Source organism: Gymnoscopelus braueri (genome assembly GCF_963280865.1).
Source record: "Gymnoscopelus braueri genome assembly, chromosome: 18".
In the NCBI taxonomy this organism is placed as follows: Eukaryota; Metazoa; Chordata; class Actinopteri; order Myctophiformes; family Myctophidae; genus Gymnoscopelus; species Gymnoscopelus braueri.
Genome location: NC_137618.1, coordinates 27,351,725 through 27,368,518, shown reverse-complemented (window position 1 = coordinate 27,368,518; position 16,794 = coordinate 27,351,725). Strand labels below are relative to the sequence as shown.

General features: G+C 44.2%; 1 protein-coding gene across 4 annotated transcripts; it reads right to left on the bottom strand.

The window, feature by feature from the left end:
- Positions 1–617: 617 nt before the first annotated feature.
- sf3b1 (splicing factor 3b, subunit 1) lies at positions 618–16,635 on the bottom strand. 4 transcript variants are annotated; one of them, XM_080412293.1, is made up of 24 exons: positions 16,517–16,635; positions 15,004–15,176; positions 14,677–14,778; positions 13,944–14,058; positions 11,004–11,083; positions 10,577–10,774; positions 9,474–9,951; positions 9,249–9,370; positions 8,865–9,062; positions 8,569–8,670; positions 7,978–8,157; positions 7,695–7,781; positions 6,867–7,137; positions 6,557–6,702; positions 6,108–6,254; positions 5,578–5,703; positions 5,234–5,455; positions 4,886–5,068; positions 4,681–4,792; positions 2,931–3,051; positions 2,512–2,643; positions 1,977–2,249; positions 1,634–1,850; positions 618–1,341 (listed from the first exon to the last, which is right to left on the bottom strand). In XM_080412293.1, exons 1-24 carry the CDS (start codon positions 16,542–16,544, stop codon positions 1,183–1,185), a joined length of 3,972 nt encoding a protein of 1,323 aa, XP_080268419.1. In that variant the 5' UTR covers positions 16,545–16,635; the 3' UTR covers positions 618–1,182. The 4 variants fall into 4 exon arrangements, 3 of the variants coding, with proteins under 3 accessions (XP_080268419.1, XP_080268421.1, XP_080268420.1); XM_080412295.1 differs by lacking the exons at positions 14,677–14,778; positions 15,004–15,176; positions 16,517–16,635 and adding an exon at positions 11,453–11,507 and having other exon boundaries at positions 13,944–13,959; XM_080412294.1 differs by lacking the exons at positions 13,944–14,058; positions 14,677–14,778; positions 15,004–15,176; positions 16,517–16,635 and adding an exon at positions 11,453–13,589.
- Between the last annotated feature and the right edge of the window lie 159 nt (positions 16,636–16,794).

The following is a 16,794-nucleotide window of genomic DNA, read 5'->3' as shown; positions in this document are numbered from 1 at the left end:
TATTAAAAAAATGGCCATAACACCCATGTGTATTATAAGTGGTTGTAATAGTTTAGCTGGAATGAGAAACTCTAGGAGAATGCATTTTCAGTCTCCCATGTTTCCACAAGGTCACTCAGTCACAGGGATAATAACCTATAATCACCCGTCTCCTACATAATGTGCATAACATGTCATCATCTATTATCAGCCGTCTCCTACACAAATACAGATTCATCACATCTACACAGTCATGAACTACAGGTAGGTAAAGTATTGCCAGGCAATCCATTTTCCCCTACTGAGTGAAAGAGCGGTGATTGGGTTTTTAGGGCCACAGTGACTTTTGATGAGAAACATCACCTTACCTAGGTTTTAAACCATCTTTGGTCATACTAGTCCTTGTAGTATAGGTCTGGGATAATATGTCCATACAACATTTCAGACCAATGGGAAGGGCCTACCCCCCTGTTCCAGAGGAAATCTATGGTAACCTGCTGGATTGACATTCTAGTGTCTACCCTACTTCAACTGTTGCAATGTTTTCTGAACTACAGTGGCAACCTATCACGGTAGAGAGCAATTTTTTCTTTTATCTCGAGTAAAAATGTTCAACAGCAAATATAAACATGCACAGCTGAATTTTATACACAAACAATTTATTTGGTCAAATAAAGCAACATTGTGATAAGAACAGTGAAGGTATCAACTGACAGGAGAGCGTGTAGGGAGCAGCCAGTAAAGAGGCCCAACACCACACCAAACCTTCATGTTTCCAAACAATTCTGTCTGACTGCTTCTCATTCCTTATGCAATTCTACTCGGACTTCAACCATTCTTTATGGGAAACGCATACAAAACAGAGATTTTAAAAACAAAACAAAATACATAAAGGCTCTACATTGTTCTGTTTTATAGTTCTCCTAACGTCACACTGGATGTACAAATGAAAAAGTAAAGTTCACCGTTGGCAGTCAAAAGAGGATGAATGTATGTTTTTTTTATGGACCTGATTGACTTTTTTATGGAACTGACAGATTTTAAATTGACACCTCATTTACAAGACCCAAGATAGCTAAATAAAAAAAAGCCATAGTCCTTTACCAGGATAGCTAGGACAACGGAGGAGAAATAGAGATCGAGGGAACAGGAGCTCAACAAAGAAATTATGAGTGAAGACAGAGGAGACAAGTTTGTAGTTATTTACAAGACGTATTCCAGCTCGTAGCGGACAAATGGATTTTTCTCGTCATTGTAGACCCTTGGGTAGTGGGCGATGAGGGCATCTTGGGAGCCGATGTAGATGGAGTTGTAAATCTTCCAGTAGACGTCCCTCACCTTCCTGGCTGGGTGGAACAGACCCTGTGGGTACGAGCAATACAGCAAGGCTTTAGCACAGTGCCCTTGAATATTTATAAATACCCAGCCAATGACAAGTGCATGTGGCTTAAAATTGCTCACTCCAAGAGTTCACATTATTCTAACTAATGTTTGATGTCTCTTACCAGTTCCTTAAGGAATAATTCGACGAGCATACACAATTAGAACAGACATTTAAATCAAACTAACCACAAGTGGGCAACTACTAAAGATATGTAAAACAACGTGTAGAACCAGATTTAGTCTGAGAATGCATCGTCATGGTCAGTCTTACCTGTAAGCAGTATTGCAACATGCGGCAGGGCCCGATGGCAACCCTCAGGCCCTCCAGGGCCCCCATGACAGCTTGGATGACATGGGGTGACGTCTCGAAGACATTGGGCCACACGTAGTTGAGCAGGTGGTTGAGGGAGTCCTCGCAACCGAACCCGTAAACGCCCAGGGACATGTGCTGCACCACGGCACTGGCTGTCTGTCTGTGGACCAAATCTCTGCAAGGTGACAAAGGAAAATGGGGTCAGGGTTCAACATTATTAGGTAAATAATTTACCATTAATTATACAAACAAAATGGGTACTGCAGCTGGTAATCAAGGCTACAAGGCTTCTGGTTATCACCTGTCCATGAGTGCGTCTTCCAGCAGCGGCGTGACAGCATAGATGTAGTCCTTTCCCATCTCTCCAATGTACTCAAACAGAAAGGATAGGGACTTGAGCACACCGTTCTGCACATTGAGCTCGGGTACGCGGTACTCATTCATGAGTGCCGGCAACACGGTGAAGGGCGAACAGGTCTCGGCCACGATGGCGATGGCCACTGTGGTACAGACACGGTTCTGACGCTCCTGGACCTTGAGGTTATTGAGTAGAGTTGCCAACACATCGTGGGGTCTGAGAGGAGAGGGTTGTAACAGCACAGAGTGAGGCTACAGTGGCTTAGTGTAGAATGTATTACAATTATTGTACAGGTTCCTTAACCCACTTTCAACCCGGCATCCCTATTTTGGGCATGTCATCATACGCCAGCATTTTTTTTTAATTATAAAAATCTACAAGGTAGTTATGAGCTTGTATATCAGCTATTTTTGCAATAGAGCTTAAGTGGTTCAGATCCCAGGACAATACATTTTTTACACAGATGTTTAACACTCACCCGATGGCTTTGGCGATATAACCAAAGGTGTTGACAGTGGCTCTGCGAATGGCCTTTTTGTGAGCCTTGAGCAGCTCCAGCAGCTCAAAACAAATCCTCATCCACTCCCTGGCGGACACATACTCTGCTCCCCTGAAAACGCAAAGCCATGTCTTAGCTCACCTCAACTTGTGAAAAGATTATTTTTTAAATCATGCATTATTCTTTCAGCCATTGTTTTGCTTTTTTTTATTTAGACAGGACAATGTGTAGAGAGACAGGAAATTGAGAGAGAGAGCAGAGAGGGGGAGAGAGACAGCTGGACAAATTGTGATTCTGTGGTTGATGTACCAACTGCTCAACTACGCAAGACATCACTTCCTCCCTTGCTGTGTATTGCTTCATGTTCTTGCAATATTACTCAATGTTGCCACACAAACCTGTCTGCGATTCTGCCCACTAGGTCAATGCAGTTCTCCTGGACCTTCTCGTGCCTGTTCTTCAAGATGGGTGTCAGACGAGGGAGCAAGTCTTTGATGGGTGGGGTCATCTTGTGCATACCTTTTAAGAGAAAATGTCCGATTAGCTCTTCAAGAAGTTGTCATTTGCAGTTCCTGCACAATGTGTGGACTGCTCTGTGTAATCAGTCAATTATTACACATACTAGGGAAAGGCACACTGGGGAAAAAAGAGGCCAGTAAAGCTTAAATTGGCAGAGGTTCCAATGAACCAACTTCAACTTTGTTTTATTTTTGGATAAGTAATGGATAATGGGGTCATGTCCGTTGCAGTAGCCAGTGGACATGGACAAATATTTTAGGACAAATACTTCAATTGATTTACTAAACACAATCAAGTATGTACTAATGTCGATATGTTAATATTCATGAAGCATAAAGCTGGAATAAATGTCAGTTTTTTGTGTTTGTCACCAACGGGTGCAGGTTGAGAACAGAGGGGATAGTAAAGTCCTTCTCTGATAGCTCTCATGTTGGTGTGTCAATCTAGCGAAGTACTAGCCCTGATCTGACCATGGGAGAGGTCCAACAGGCGAGAATGATTCGCATACAGGAACACCCACCCACCAGCACAGTTCTCCCCTCTGGGGACCGAGTGCTCTGGCCACGTTCAGGTGTTTAGACAGATATCTCGTGTTGCGTTTATAGCGAACTAAAGACGATTGCGTCCCCAGTCAAACGTGCACTTGCCCGGTCAGACAACTCGAAAGCAAACTCCACCTGCCCGAAAGTTTTATTTACCTGCCACAGGCAGTCGGCAAACCGTTAGTGTCAACGCCTGAAAGGTGTTCATTTTCTAATTGTTGATTCAATGAACTCAAACTCAATGCATCGTTGTGAGCCATGAGGCCCATAGGGCAAGAGCCCATCTCTTGGTCATCTCTTCTGTAGCGTGAGGTGGCTTGCGTTACAAGTACATGCCCCCAGCCATCATGTACGCGTATACCCCAAGGACATGATACTATGTGGCTTGAACTTGATTGGCTTAATTTTAGACTAGTCATTTAGTCGGTTACTAAATTATTGTTTAACCTCCAGTGAAATTAGTCGCTGCGCACATCCCTAGCTTATGTCTGTTTAAAGTTATAATTTGTAATTTACAGTGTTGCTGAAATGTCAGCGAGAGGGGACAGGGTGGCTCACTTTAATCATATGCTGAAAGGTCTGCATTACATGTTTTGCTATACCCCCCCCCCCCCCCCCCCCAAGTGTTTGTCTTGTCTGAACTCTTAATCTGCATGGAGACACCGTTTAAATGCTGCGGGATGAAGGAGGTGCTCTTTCCTAACTGACTCTGTCCTCCATAAGCTGTCTCACACTGGGGTGACATCTTCATAAATGGGTCATCATATATGAAGTATTTGGCGCTACCATAATCCAATCATGTTGCAGTGTCTGCACATCGTCAGCGCTTTATCCACCACTTTATGTCATAGGTAACACTAAATACTTAAAGCCTGATTTATATACGTCACTCACGAAAAAAAGCAGATCACAATGTGAATTAACATCACAGACGTAGACATGTCATATACAAACGGTATGCTACATATTTTGCACTGCGCGATTTTGGGATTTCCATTTTTTTATTTGAGTTGAAGGTTGAGTCAGAAGTAAACCTATTGTCACATCTCTATAAATGAATGTGTGCGTAGTAGTTAAGCTAGCATACCAATGACATTGACAATGGCCTTGAGTGCTCCCAGGATGCTACCCAGAACCTCAGGGTACTCTTCTCCCAGGTACTCGTATAACACCACTCCCAAGTGACCCATCAGCTTCTCCTGCAAATGGGTAGACAGATAGAACGTGTGTTAGCCGGTGATAGTTTATGTCTCTGAAATGATGTGTGCATGTGTATGTTTTTGAAGGCGTACCTCCTGGCAGGTCTTCATGACCACTGCTGTGCGGGAGATGAGGTCGGCAGCCTGCTGACGGACCTTGGCTGACTTGTTGTTAAGACGCCACAGCACCGTACCACAGATCTGAGGCAGGTATGGCTTCACGCGTTTTCCCAGGGCGTTGACCACCGTGCCGAAACCATTCAGCATCACTGAATCCTGGACAAGGCAAAGGATTGTGGTAATCAATAAAGACCTGTGATACATTCCATTCCCCCATTCTCTGACCTAACTTCTTGTCTCTGCCTAGATTAAGCATAAACACTTTTTAAAAGATATCCAATAATCAGCCTGTGCTTTTCAAACATAGGGGCTCAAACTCACCTCTGTAGTCTGTTCCTGGAAGGCATAGAGAATGCCATCAATCAGCTGCTCTTCCAGCTTGTGGTCAATGTCTGCTGCTCCAAGGTTGCCCATGATCTTCTCGATGGTCTCCATCACCATCTTCCTGTACTGCTCAGCCTCATCCTTCAGGTCGTCCACAATACGTGAAATGATCTCGGCCGCTCCCACCTTGTTAGCCAGCTCCACTGTGGTGTCTACCAGCTGTGAACAGGAAGGAGTCAACGCAATAACTTTAACATGTTATGTCTATAGTTCACATATTCTGACCCCTGAATTTGCGAATGCATGTGGTGTCTCTCCTGTATGAGTGTGTGCACGCTGACCTGTCTGTAGTTGCGTCTGTCCAGAGCCATCCTGTGCTGCCAGAAGTGCTTGAAGAAGGGGGGGAGAATCTCTGTCTTGATGTAGTTGGCCTCAACACCGTCGGTGCCACAGCACTGCTTCACCACCTAACGCACAAGACAAGAGAACAGCTCAGACATGGAATGCAACCGGGTGCGACCCCAACACTTCTGTAAGTTACAGCTTGCTTTAGGGTTTTATTTGTGAATTAGGACAAATACTTAAATTGACTAACTACTAAACACAATCTTAACACAATCAAGTATGTACTAATGTCAATATTCATGAAGCAAAAAGCTGGAATAAATGTAATTTTTTTGTGTTTGTCACCAACGGGTGCAGATTGAGAACAGAGGGGATATAAAGGTCCTTCTCTGCTAGCTCTCATGTTGGTGTGTCAATCTAGCGAAGTACTAGCCCTGATCTGACCATGGGAGAGGTCCAACAGGCGAGAATGATTCGCATGCAGGCCCACCCACACACCAGCACACAGTTCTCCCCCCTCTGGTACCTTGAGTACAATCTTTTTCATCTCCTCGTCGGGGGACTGGAACTCTCTGATGAGGATCAACATCACCTCTCTGGTGTAGTAGTTAGCATATTCTGCATCCATCAGGGGGATCAGGTAGCCGATGGCCTTCAGGAAGGCAGCCAGACCCTAGGAAAACAAAATATGCAGAGTTTAATCATGGGTATCTCTTTAGCCAACAATTTATTTTAATAGTTGTCTTATTTATCTGTTGCTCCCAGCAGAGCATAGTGGTCCACATCTGACCGCTCTACTGATAGCAGCAGCCCCTCACAGAGGAAGATTTTATAGCAAGGAGATATTCACACTGCAGCCACACACAGGCTCAGTGCTGGGTGATGATCTTGCATTGGGAGTTAATTTATTGATTTACAATTTAATTGTCTTCTGTATTTTTGTTTGGCTCATCAGTGCTTGTCTGTGTTCCTCACCTTTCCTCTGTGTTGTCTGATACCCTTCCAGAGGGGCTTGAGAACCGAGTCAAAGGACTCAATACCGTAGGGTGTGGCGGCTTCAGCCAGGGCAGCGATAGCCAGGGCGCTGATGGTCCTTACTTTCTGCTGTTCATCGACCAGACCTGTACACACACATGGTCGAAATAGACATCAAAAGGATCAATCACAGCATGATTTCCACTTCGTCAGGACATATTAACTGTTGACATTATGTGATAATTTATCTAGTTCCCACTTCCCAACATGTTGCTGATGAAAGCGGTTGGGGGAATGAGTGAGCACTGACCATGTTCTATGATTTCCACCAAGCTTCGCAGGTGGGGCAGGATGGCGCAGCCCATGAGAATGGCAATCTGCTGTACAATCTTGATGCCCGTGTGTCGGGCCTGCCAGGACTTCTTGCTCTTACACACAGCTTTCAGGAAGGGCAGAAGAGAGGGGATGCCCAGGGCAGAGGCCACCACGGCGAACGCTCTGGCGGTGGTGTTTCTGACATACTCGTCCATGTTGTCAATATCGGGACGCATGGTGGAAATCATGGTGGCCAGGCCAGCAGCCTGGAGGACAGGAGAAAATAATACATTAGACAAAACACATCTTAGCTTGTAGATCAGCTGTTAGCTTGAAGATCTGATCTAGTTTGTAAATCTGTTCTTTTAGGCAAGCAACATGGTATAAAAATGTATACATAATCACAGTCCTTCGAGCATCATAGCACAACTTTTGTGCATGGTGTTTTTGAATATCTATAATACAGTATTGGGAAATTAAATATTGCGATACTCAAATGTATCGCTATTTTCTTACACCCCGACTGGTAAATAGGGAGGAATAGTCTGCATTTGTCACCAACGGGTGCAGGTTGAGAACAGAGGTGAGATGAATGTCATTCTCTGCTAGCTCTCATGTTGGTGTCAATCTAGCGAAGTACTAGCCCTGATCTGACCATGGGAGAGGTCTAACAGGCGAGAATGATTCGCATACAGCCCACCCAACAGCAAAGTTCTCTCCTCTTGTACCCTAAGTACAATAATTTTCCATCTCACAACCAGGCCCACTGCATGCAGACAGCAACACCACAGAGCAAACTACTTCTACAAATGCGGTGTCTCACCTTGGCCAAGTTGGAAATGATCTCCCTCCCTTCCACTCTGGCATAGTAGTCCTCATCAATCAGCAAGGGCTCAATCACCACCAGGATCTAGACACAGAGATGATACATCAGTCTCATATACGTATACACAGATAAACTTGTTTCCATTTCATTCTTTCTGACCGCCAGAGGGCGGTGTTTTCAACACCTGGATATCATCATGAGCACAGGTCGAGACGTTATACCAACAAAGTGATTGGGATGGTACCTGTGCACACACACACAGGCCTCAACTTCAGCTTACCTTGTGTACATACGGTCGGACCAAGTCGTCCAGTTTGTAGAGGATGCGGTCGATGACCTTGACCAGAAGATGGCGCTCTTGGTCTTCCAGTGTGGGAGACATGAGCAGTGGCAGGATCTGGTTGAACAGGGGACCCGCTCCAAACTCACGTGCCTTGTCTGTGATCTGACGCAAAGCCGCCTAGAAGGGAGAGCAGGTAAAATTTGTCAAAATTGATGTATACTGGGATGGTCTTCATTGTCCTCCTTGCAAAGAATTGTGTCGTCTGCTGCTCCCAGCGGAGCATGGTGGTCTACCATCTGACCTCTCTACTGACAGCAGCAGCCCAGTTATTCACACTGCAGCCACGCTCAGGCTCAGTGCTGGGTGATGATCTTGCATTAGGGAGACTTGAGATTTACTTGAAATGATCTTAAACAATGATTCTTAAACAGATCTGAGAGCAAAATGGGCAGGAATCAAGTCACCCAAAAACCCAGAGTGTAAAGATGGAAGGCAATTCAGGGCCGTATTATATGCACGATGGGATACTGTTTTGAGTGAGGGAGGATGGGATTTTAAAGAGGATGAGAGATGGTAACCCAGACTGACCTTCCTCATGGGCGGCGTTCCATTCTTAATCTTCAACAGCAGCTTCATGATCTTCCTCTCTTTTTGCTCCTCGGGGCTCAGTGTAGACTCGTCCACCTCCACCTACCAAACAAAATGTTACTCATACTTAGTATGCATAATCAGCAGGTCTATTTTTTGTGAGCAACATGCTGTACGACAAAGTATAAATCAGGCTTTAGCAAACACTGTAAGATTTTTAAACAACGGTACTAACAATTGGCTATTTTTTACGCATCGTGTGTATGTGTGTTAAAATGCACATGCGCAGTCCTCACCAGCAATTTGTCAAAGTATTGGATGTCGTCGGGTTTGAGGAAGGGGAGGTTTCCGGAGGGCTGATCGTTCATCTGCTTCATGGAACGGTCCTCTTGCTGCATGTGGAAGCCCGTCATGCCCCCGATGGGGGTGGGGGTGGCTGACAGCTTACGGGCTGGGGTACGAATGGGAACGTAGCCTGCCGGTGGGGGTAAAACCTGGGGGAAAGACAATTTAGGCATTTAGCAGACGCTAAATGAGAGGAAAAGACCATTTACGATTTAGGCATTTAGCAGACGCTAAATGAGAGGGAAAGCATTTGTCAATACTAAGACTTTATTTTGCACACTAAAAGTCACCTCCTCATTAGTAATTGAATTATCAGACTGGAACAGGGCTTATACCTTGTATCCCTCAGGAAACATGGCGTCCAACTCATCATCTGTCAGGGGACGGTTCCTCTCATCAATTTCTCGCTCCCATCTCCATGCTTGGAGCTGCTCTGGGGTCATGCTCATCAGATGACCTGAAGAGAACACACAAGTAAACAACACATTAGAAACACATCAGCCAGTAAAAAGAAAAAAGCACATAGGCCAGAAAGGCTTACAATGGCTGCTCTTGTTTACCTGGTGTGGGTGTGGCCATGTTCATGGCTGGGGTTCCTATTGGGGTTTTCCCAGGGGTAAGGAGTGGTGTGGAAGAACCCATCTGACTGGCAGGGGTCTCGTCCCAACGAGACTTCCTCTTACTGGCCCCCGGTGTGGGGGTCTCTCCCACTGACTCCTCTCCTCTGTCTGTGCGCGGCGTCTCGGCCCAACCACTGCCGTGTCCGGGGGTTTCCCTCTCCGTCTTTGGGGTTTCATCCCAGCGGTTTTTGCGGACGCTGCCTGTGGCACTACCACCATGCCCGGGGGTTGCGTGACCGGGTGTGTCTCTGCCAGGAGTGGCAGCTCCGGCCGGCGTGTGGCTGGGCGTGGGGTCCCACATGCGGGTGCTGGGGGTGGCCCCAGGGGTTTCGCTGCCCTTGGGCCGACCAGGTGTCTCGTCCCAGCGGCTGTTGGAAGGTGTGTGCCCAGGGGTGTGCGCAGGGGTGTGCCCTGGAGTCTGTAAGGGAGGGAAATAAAGGAAGCAAAAGAATGTTAGCAGGATTCTCAAAAGGTCTAAAGGCCGTGATATAGAATTTCTATGATGCAGAAAATGTTGCGCACTGCAGAGCAAAAAGATTCAGGAGTTGTAGCATGGACAGACATAAAAAGACATATGTACAGAGTTTAGGGGTTTGAATGCACAGCGGTGCATCCAGCTGGGCCAAGTGTCTATACAAATATAGCTAGGAACACCTAAGGGCTGGGGTGGCGCCTGATATCGAGGGTGTTGAACAGGACGAGTAGGACAGAGGCGCCATGTCTTCCGGTGGAAGGACAAATAAAAAACAAAAATATATATATATATATACACACATACAGAAAATGGTTGGGGACATGTTTGCTGGTTCTCAATGGTGAAAACTTCTAATGTTTAAGCGAGTATTCGGCCGGCTTAAGTTCACATAGTTCAATTCCTGCCATTTCATCAAATCTATCTGAATACACAGACAGAGCTTCCCATGCTTAAGGCAAAGCGCTAAATAATAATATCTTAGTTCACCCAGCCTGTTGATAAATTATCTTTCATTAGTGTGCTATAACAAATATCTGAGGTCTAAGATGTTGAGACATGGATCTGTCACCTCAGTTTTTTCGTCAGCCTGGTCCCAGCTGGACATCTTTTTGGGCGTGGTGTTGGTGGGTGTTTGATTCCCCGGCTCGGCCGTCTGGTCCCAGCGACGCTTTCGCTTTGCAGCAGCAGCCTGGGAAGCGGCGGATCCATTCACAGCCTTCAATTCCCCTGACTTGGCCTTTTCAGCCATCTGCTGACGGATCTCACTCTGTGGGGAGATGCACAATGGGAATAAGCTCTCAAGCTTTTGGTTTTACTTTTTTGACAGATGATCATGTATATCCATTTTGGGCAATAAAAATCAATCACATAATTCAAGTCTTAAACAACACATCCCTTATGGACAAATCCCAGGATTCTATTCGGCAGCCACAATTGTCACTTCTGTATGAATGTGATCAGGAAATGTGTTTGGGGAGGATAGAAGCGCAGCCTACCTCCTCTTTGGTCAGGTGCTGCTCTCTCATGACGTCCATGTACGACCGCGACTGCTTCTTGGGGTCTGGCGTTTTGCCCCCTGCGCGAAAGAGCACGAACAAGAACAAGAGTACCTTCATTAGAACACACCCCGCGGGACCCGGTTCATAACAAAACACAGCAAGCACATACAACACAGCCAGCTAACCCTGACTCTTTATATGCTCATAGCAAATGTCTCTTTTTTTTTATTCTTTCATTTGTTTTACAGCTGAAACACAACAACAAATCCCTAGAGATACATATTCTGTTGGTTTACATACAGACATAGCAGTCTATAGAGAAAAAAACAAGCAGATACATTGAGAGAAGAGCTGATGATGCTCTGTTTTCTTTTTAAAAGGAGATTAAGGAGGATATAGCCATCACTGATGCAGGGGTCCTGGGCTGTGCTCTCCAGAATACGTACACTTTCAGTGCCAAGGGTCCTTCTGCAGTCAGACTTCAACCGGCAGAAAAGAAGCCTAGAAAATTTCTCTTTACCATTAGTAACACTTTGGAAAAGGGTTGGAACTCACACACAATAGTATACCACCTGTAGTGCAATGTTTTACGGCACTCAAAGAAATGTAAAATAAAAATCTTCTTGTGGTTTAACCTCAAATAAAATAAAATAAAAATGTAATTAAAAAAAAGGTTTGTGGTCTACATTACTAATTATTCACAGCAATCAAAGATGAAGTCAAGACATTGAGGCTACATCTAGGAGTGAACTATCCCCTCAGCGCCATCAAAACTAGCAGTTCTGTTGCTACCTCTGCAGCCAAGTACATGGGATGAGGACAGCAAAATGGAACCAGTCACTTAACTTCTGGTCAGAAAGATAGGCCACTCACGTACAAGGTTAATCTAACATCTGACTGATTCCAACAGTAATTACATTAAAATCCTAAATTTGGATCTTGACTTGATGTTTCAAGACAAAAATATAAATGATCAAAAAATAAAGTAACTCATAAATCCTACAAACAAAAGTTTGATTTGCAACTTCATAAAAGTTCTCATCTATGGTTCCTGGTTAAGTCAAATGATAAAATAAAACAAAAATGAGTGGCTTGTGGGGGACAGAGGTTTGCTGTAGCTAGGCTGCATTTGTTTCCCCCTCATAGGCTCCCCCAGTCAGACAAGCGGCCAGTGGACCCTGACCAAACTGACAAGTGCACACTTCTGTGTGTGTTCACCATAACCTACACAGGATGAGTTGCTGCGCCCTTAACAGAGTGCAGTACAGGACTGGCAAAGCAGTACTGCTGTAGGAGAGAAATTAAGGACAGTTAGTATGGGCCTGTGGTATTGTGGCACACATTTCTTTTGATAACATATTTCTATTTTACAGAGAGAGTTGTAAAATAAAAATATATTTACACAACATCTTTGTAAACAGAACTCTCTCTACATGCAGGGTTTTTTAAGCCCTACCAACACTAAACCACATGTGGCACACAGGCCTTCTTCAGCTTCTGTTTTCAAGGGATGTGTACTAGTATGGAATCTTGCTGGCTCAGAATTGCTTGTGTTGTAGTGCAGACTACACCCATGGTATCTGCTATAATCTAAATGGCATTCCTAGACAGCATTTAGATAAGCTGTAAAAGACTCTGAAATGGCCTTCCATTTCTCAATTCATAATGGGGTGTGTATCAAGCCAGGTTAAGGCTTTCAAATTTGAAAGTAAAGGTGACCACCGATGATCAATAAGTATAAGTAATACATCTTGTAAAAACAGCAGCAGATTAAAACGCCAAGCTGTTACTTACACCACTAAAGCTTTAGTTTGGTAAAAGCCGGCAAGAGTTTAACAATGATAATGTAGAATATAACTAATCGGATGCCAAGATGTAGTGGATACTAATGTTGAGGCAGGTGCACTACAGCCGTTTATATAACAGTTCACATAATGGTGACTGCACCGATGAGATTACATCTTGCCTCATTTAATAAGGCCTGTGGGACGCTGCATACCTAACAAGTCTGACAATTCAAGGGTAACTGTAAGCAACCATAATGCTGCCACATTGTACCAAAGAGGAGAAACTGAGGTTACAGACCAGGTCTGATTGTATAACAAATTGTATGAGTGCCCTTCCAATACTTGGAAGCCACTCTAAATATGCTTCAGGTGACTGGCCAAGGTTAAATGGGGGCCAGCACATTTCTCTCCACTGCCTGCCTCGTGACATGTAGTTCTGCATGTACGAGCGGATTGGTTATTGCAATGTCCTCAGCTACTGAGCACAGAGGTGAGCTATGCCAACGTTGACCATCAAATGTGGCCAACTTCCAAACTTTATTTATTTCTCATCCTTGTTGCTATCACAGCCTATGACTAGAAGATATTACACCTTCCCATCATCTGTCTGTCAAGACTGACAGCCATATGGGTCTGTTAACCCTTCGACACACACACAAATTACTGCAACCCATGTTCGTTAGGTGAGCTATCCCCTTAAAAAGGAGAACACCTAACTACCTCTTCCAGTAAACCATATGTCAACCTCACTCTGGGATAAACGTTATTGTATCGTACTCATGTAAAATAGTCTGCGTTCACACTTCACAACAGTAAGCCTTCCAAAACCAAAAGACTGAACAAAAAGTTCCCCCAAAAAAAAATCCCACTTCAGTCTGTTGCAAAATTGAGGGAAAAGTCCAGAGGAAATCAAAGGACAAAGAGGAACAATTCCAATGGCGTCTTTGGGACCAGAAAGGATTGACCACAGGGAAGGGGCTAAGTCTGGGGAGCAAACCATTGCATTTGTGGCCGAAGGGTTGAACAGCAAAAAGGTGTGTGAGTTTGAAACCCTTGGTAGACACAGGGTCACAAAAACAAAGAGAAACACCATGAACAAGGGGAGGAAATGGGAGGATGTGATGAGGAAAAGACGGGTGGTGAAAATTACCGTCTGCAAAGGGGTCGAGACGTTCAGGGGAGATGATCATTTGTCTGCGTCGGGCTTTGTACTCGTCCTCCCGGTCTGCAATCTTCTGGGGGCGATGCTCTGCAAACGGGTCATACTGTAGAGAGGAAATGGAGCCAAATTGAGGCACAGAAACATGGTGGTACAAGAACATGGTAGTATATTACTGCCAACACAGGAGTTTTTCTATCCCCTTCCTCTTAGACACGTTTTCCACGTAGTCCAACATTTAAAAAAATATTGTTTAAAACCAGATGTGAAGGCATTCATTACTGAACTGAATGCCAAGGACCTCAATGTAAACAAGACCGCAAGGACTTTTTTTGGATGGACCTTTTAGACAAAGTACCGTAATTTTCGCACTATAAGCCGCACCTGAATATAAGCCGCAGCAGCTAAATTGAATGATTTGTGCATATATAAGCCGCACTGGACTATAAGCCGCGGGTGTAAAATCCATAGATTTAGGAGGTCCCCTAGTGGCCGTTAGCTGTAAAAATCCATAGATAAGCCACACCGTTATATAAACCGCAGGGTCGAAAAATGGGAAAAAAGTCGCGGCTTATAGTCCGAAATTTACGGGTATTATAAATGTAATTGTGATGTTAAAAATTTTTTGCCTAATAAAATATTCAATCAATCAAAATTACTCAGGTAGTGATGGGTTGGTTTATGGAAATAACTAAGCAGTAAGCACAATAAATAAAATACTCACTGCCTCTTCTGACTGTGGTATAGCATTGAGTATAGCCACCGGGGCATGGTACCCTGGCTTCTTCTGTCCCAGCAGACTGGTAGATGAATCCTCTTCATCATCCTGGAAAAAAATAGAGAGAAACAAGAGTCTAGTCAAGCCTTGCCTAAGAGGCAGACTCTCCCAGCTCGTATGCAACAGGCACAAGAACGGAGCAGTCAAGCTCCTTAAAAATGTGGCACAAATGAACAAAGCTTGTCAGCAGTGTATCATGATTTGGAGTCGGCAGAAAGTTGGAATTATTATTCAATCTTTAATCCTCACACCCCAGAAAGACAAACCACTCACATCTTCTTGTTCATTTGCAGCAATTGAGGTGACATAACCAGCAAAGCGGCTATCACTGCCTCCGTAAATCTCCTGGTCAAAGAACCCAGTGGAGTCTAGGCCCACTCCTTGATCTCCCTCCTCAAGCAGGGCGGCCTTCATCCCCTGGATCTCCAGGATCTGGGCCTCTATGTCTAGAGGGAATACAAGAAACAAGTAAAATTAGTCTACAACCAGTCATCTCTCCCGTCTGTTGAACAGAAATAAGAGTAGAGTTGTTCTGATACCAGTTTTCGAAACGCTGCCAATACTGCCTAAAATGCTGGTGTCTGTTTCGGCGAGTATGCCAGTCTATCAGTATGCCATTCCAATACCATGTAATTTATCACATGATGAGATTTCATTTACAGTAATATTTGGAATTGATGTTGCACTACGGTTTTATATTTTTACTGTAAAATTTACATCGTTATTTTACTAACTTGAAGCTGCACTTTTACTGTTGTTGAGGATTTTTTATTTATTCCTAGATCAATTGTTCTCAAACTTTTACATTTCAAGGACCCCATAACTCTGAGTGTGCAAATGGAACCAAATGTAAATATGGCACCAAATGGACCAGTAAGTGTTCCAATTGTACATTCTCAGAGTTACTGACTTGTAAGGGTCCATTTTGAACCACCTCAAGGAGGGGTATTGTGGTTCCCACTCTGAGAACCACTGTCCTAGATTTATGTTTAATTACACAATGGTATCGAATTGGTACTTGGTATCGACCGACATGCAAGTTATGGGGACCGGAATCCGGTATCGGGAAGGAGAAAATGCTATCGGTAGATTCGGTACATCTCTAAACAGAAACAAAGGCATTACGCCAATAATGCACAACACACAGATGATGTCCCTAAGCAAGGGTCGGGATCAAATCAAAACAATTGAATGAATGACACCATCACGTCTGGACTACAAGATTGCAACTTTATATCGCCATAACCACACAACGCATAAGCATTTTGATTTTGAACTGAACTGGCAAATGTGTTCCGTGTCCCACTAGCTACGCCATTTTATGACCAACAGAACACTGCACACAACGTGTTTCTGACGTTACTATGTCAATGTTAGCTTGCAGTTAATAATGCTGTAACAAAAATAAATAGCACGTTTTGGTTGCGTGCACCCGTTTTAAGTGTATATGCTTCACATATCGCACTTAAGTACTTAAATTTAGTGATTTGAAAGGGTTTGCGTTGGATTAATGGTACGGTATTGTGTTCGGGGAGAGGTAGCAAGCCGCCTAGCATTAGCAGCATTAGCTGGCTAGGCTACATAGCCTAGCATCCGTCGCCATTATCCTTATGTCTGCGTTGCATCGTAACCAGGCCTACCGCGCTGACACGGTTTAAAGAGGGCAGACAATTATATTTTGCTGCCAGAAAACATTGTGTGGAGTCACTGTAACATGCGACACGCGACGATGCCAAAATGCACATAAAATCAACGACATAATAACGATTTAAGTCATTTAATTTACCTTCGTGTGTTTTGGCGATCTTCGCCATTTTGATGGTGGTTCGTGACTGAAACCGGACTTCCGGTACGCTATGGTAATAGCTTGGCTGTCGGGCCGGCAGTTCTCAGATCAGATTTAAACAACAGCTGTGGTGGTGTATTTGGTTAACACTTCAAAAACAAATAAATAACTAATTTAACAACAAAAACTAATAATTACAAAAACAGACAAATCAACCATGTTATAGAGGGCCTCGTTTGATTAACACTGATATACATGATGAATGATCATTAACTAAT

Coding starts and splice junctions, on each gene's coding strand:
- sf3b1 (XM_080412293.1), bottom strand. CDS start 16,544: ATGGCGAAGATCGCCAAAACACACGAAG. Junction 5,069..5,233: donor TCCAGGAACAGACTACAGAG/GTGAGTTTGAGC, acceptor TGCCTTGTCCAG/GATTCAGTGATGCTGAATGG. Junction 4,793..4,885: donor TCATGAAGACCTGCCAGGAG/GTACGCCTTCAA, acceptor ACCCATTTGCAG/GAGAAGCTGATGGGTCACTT.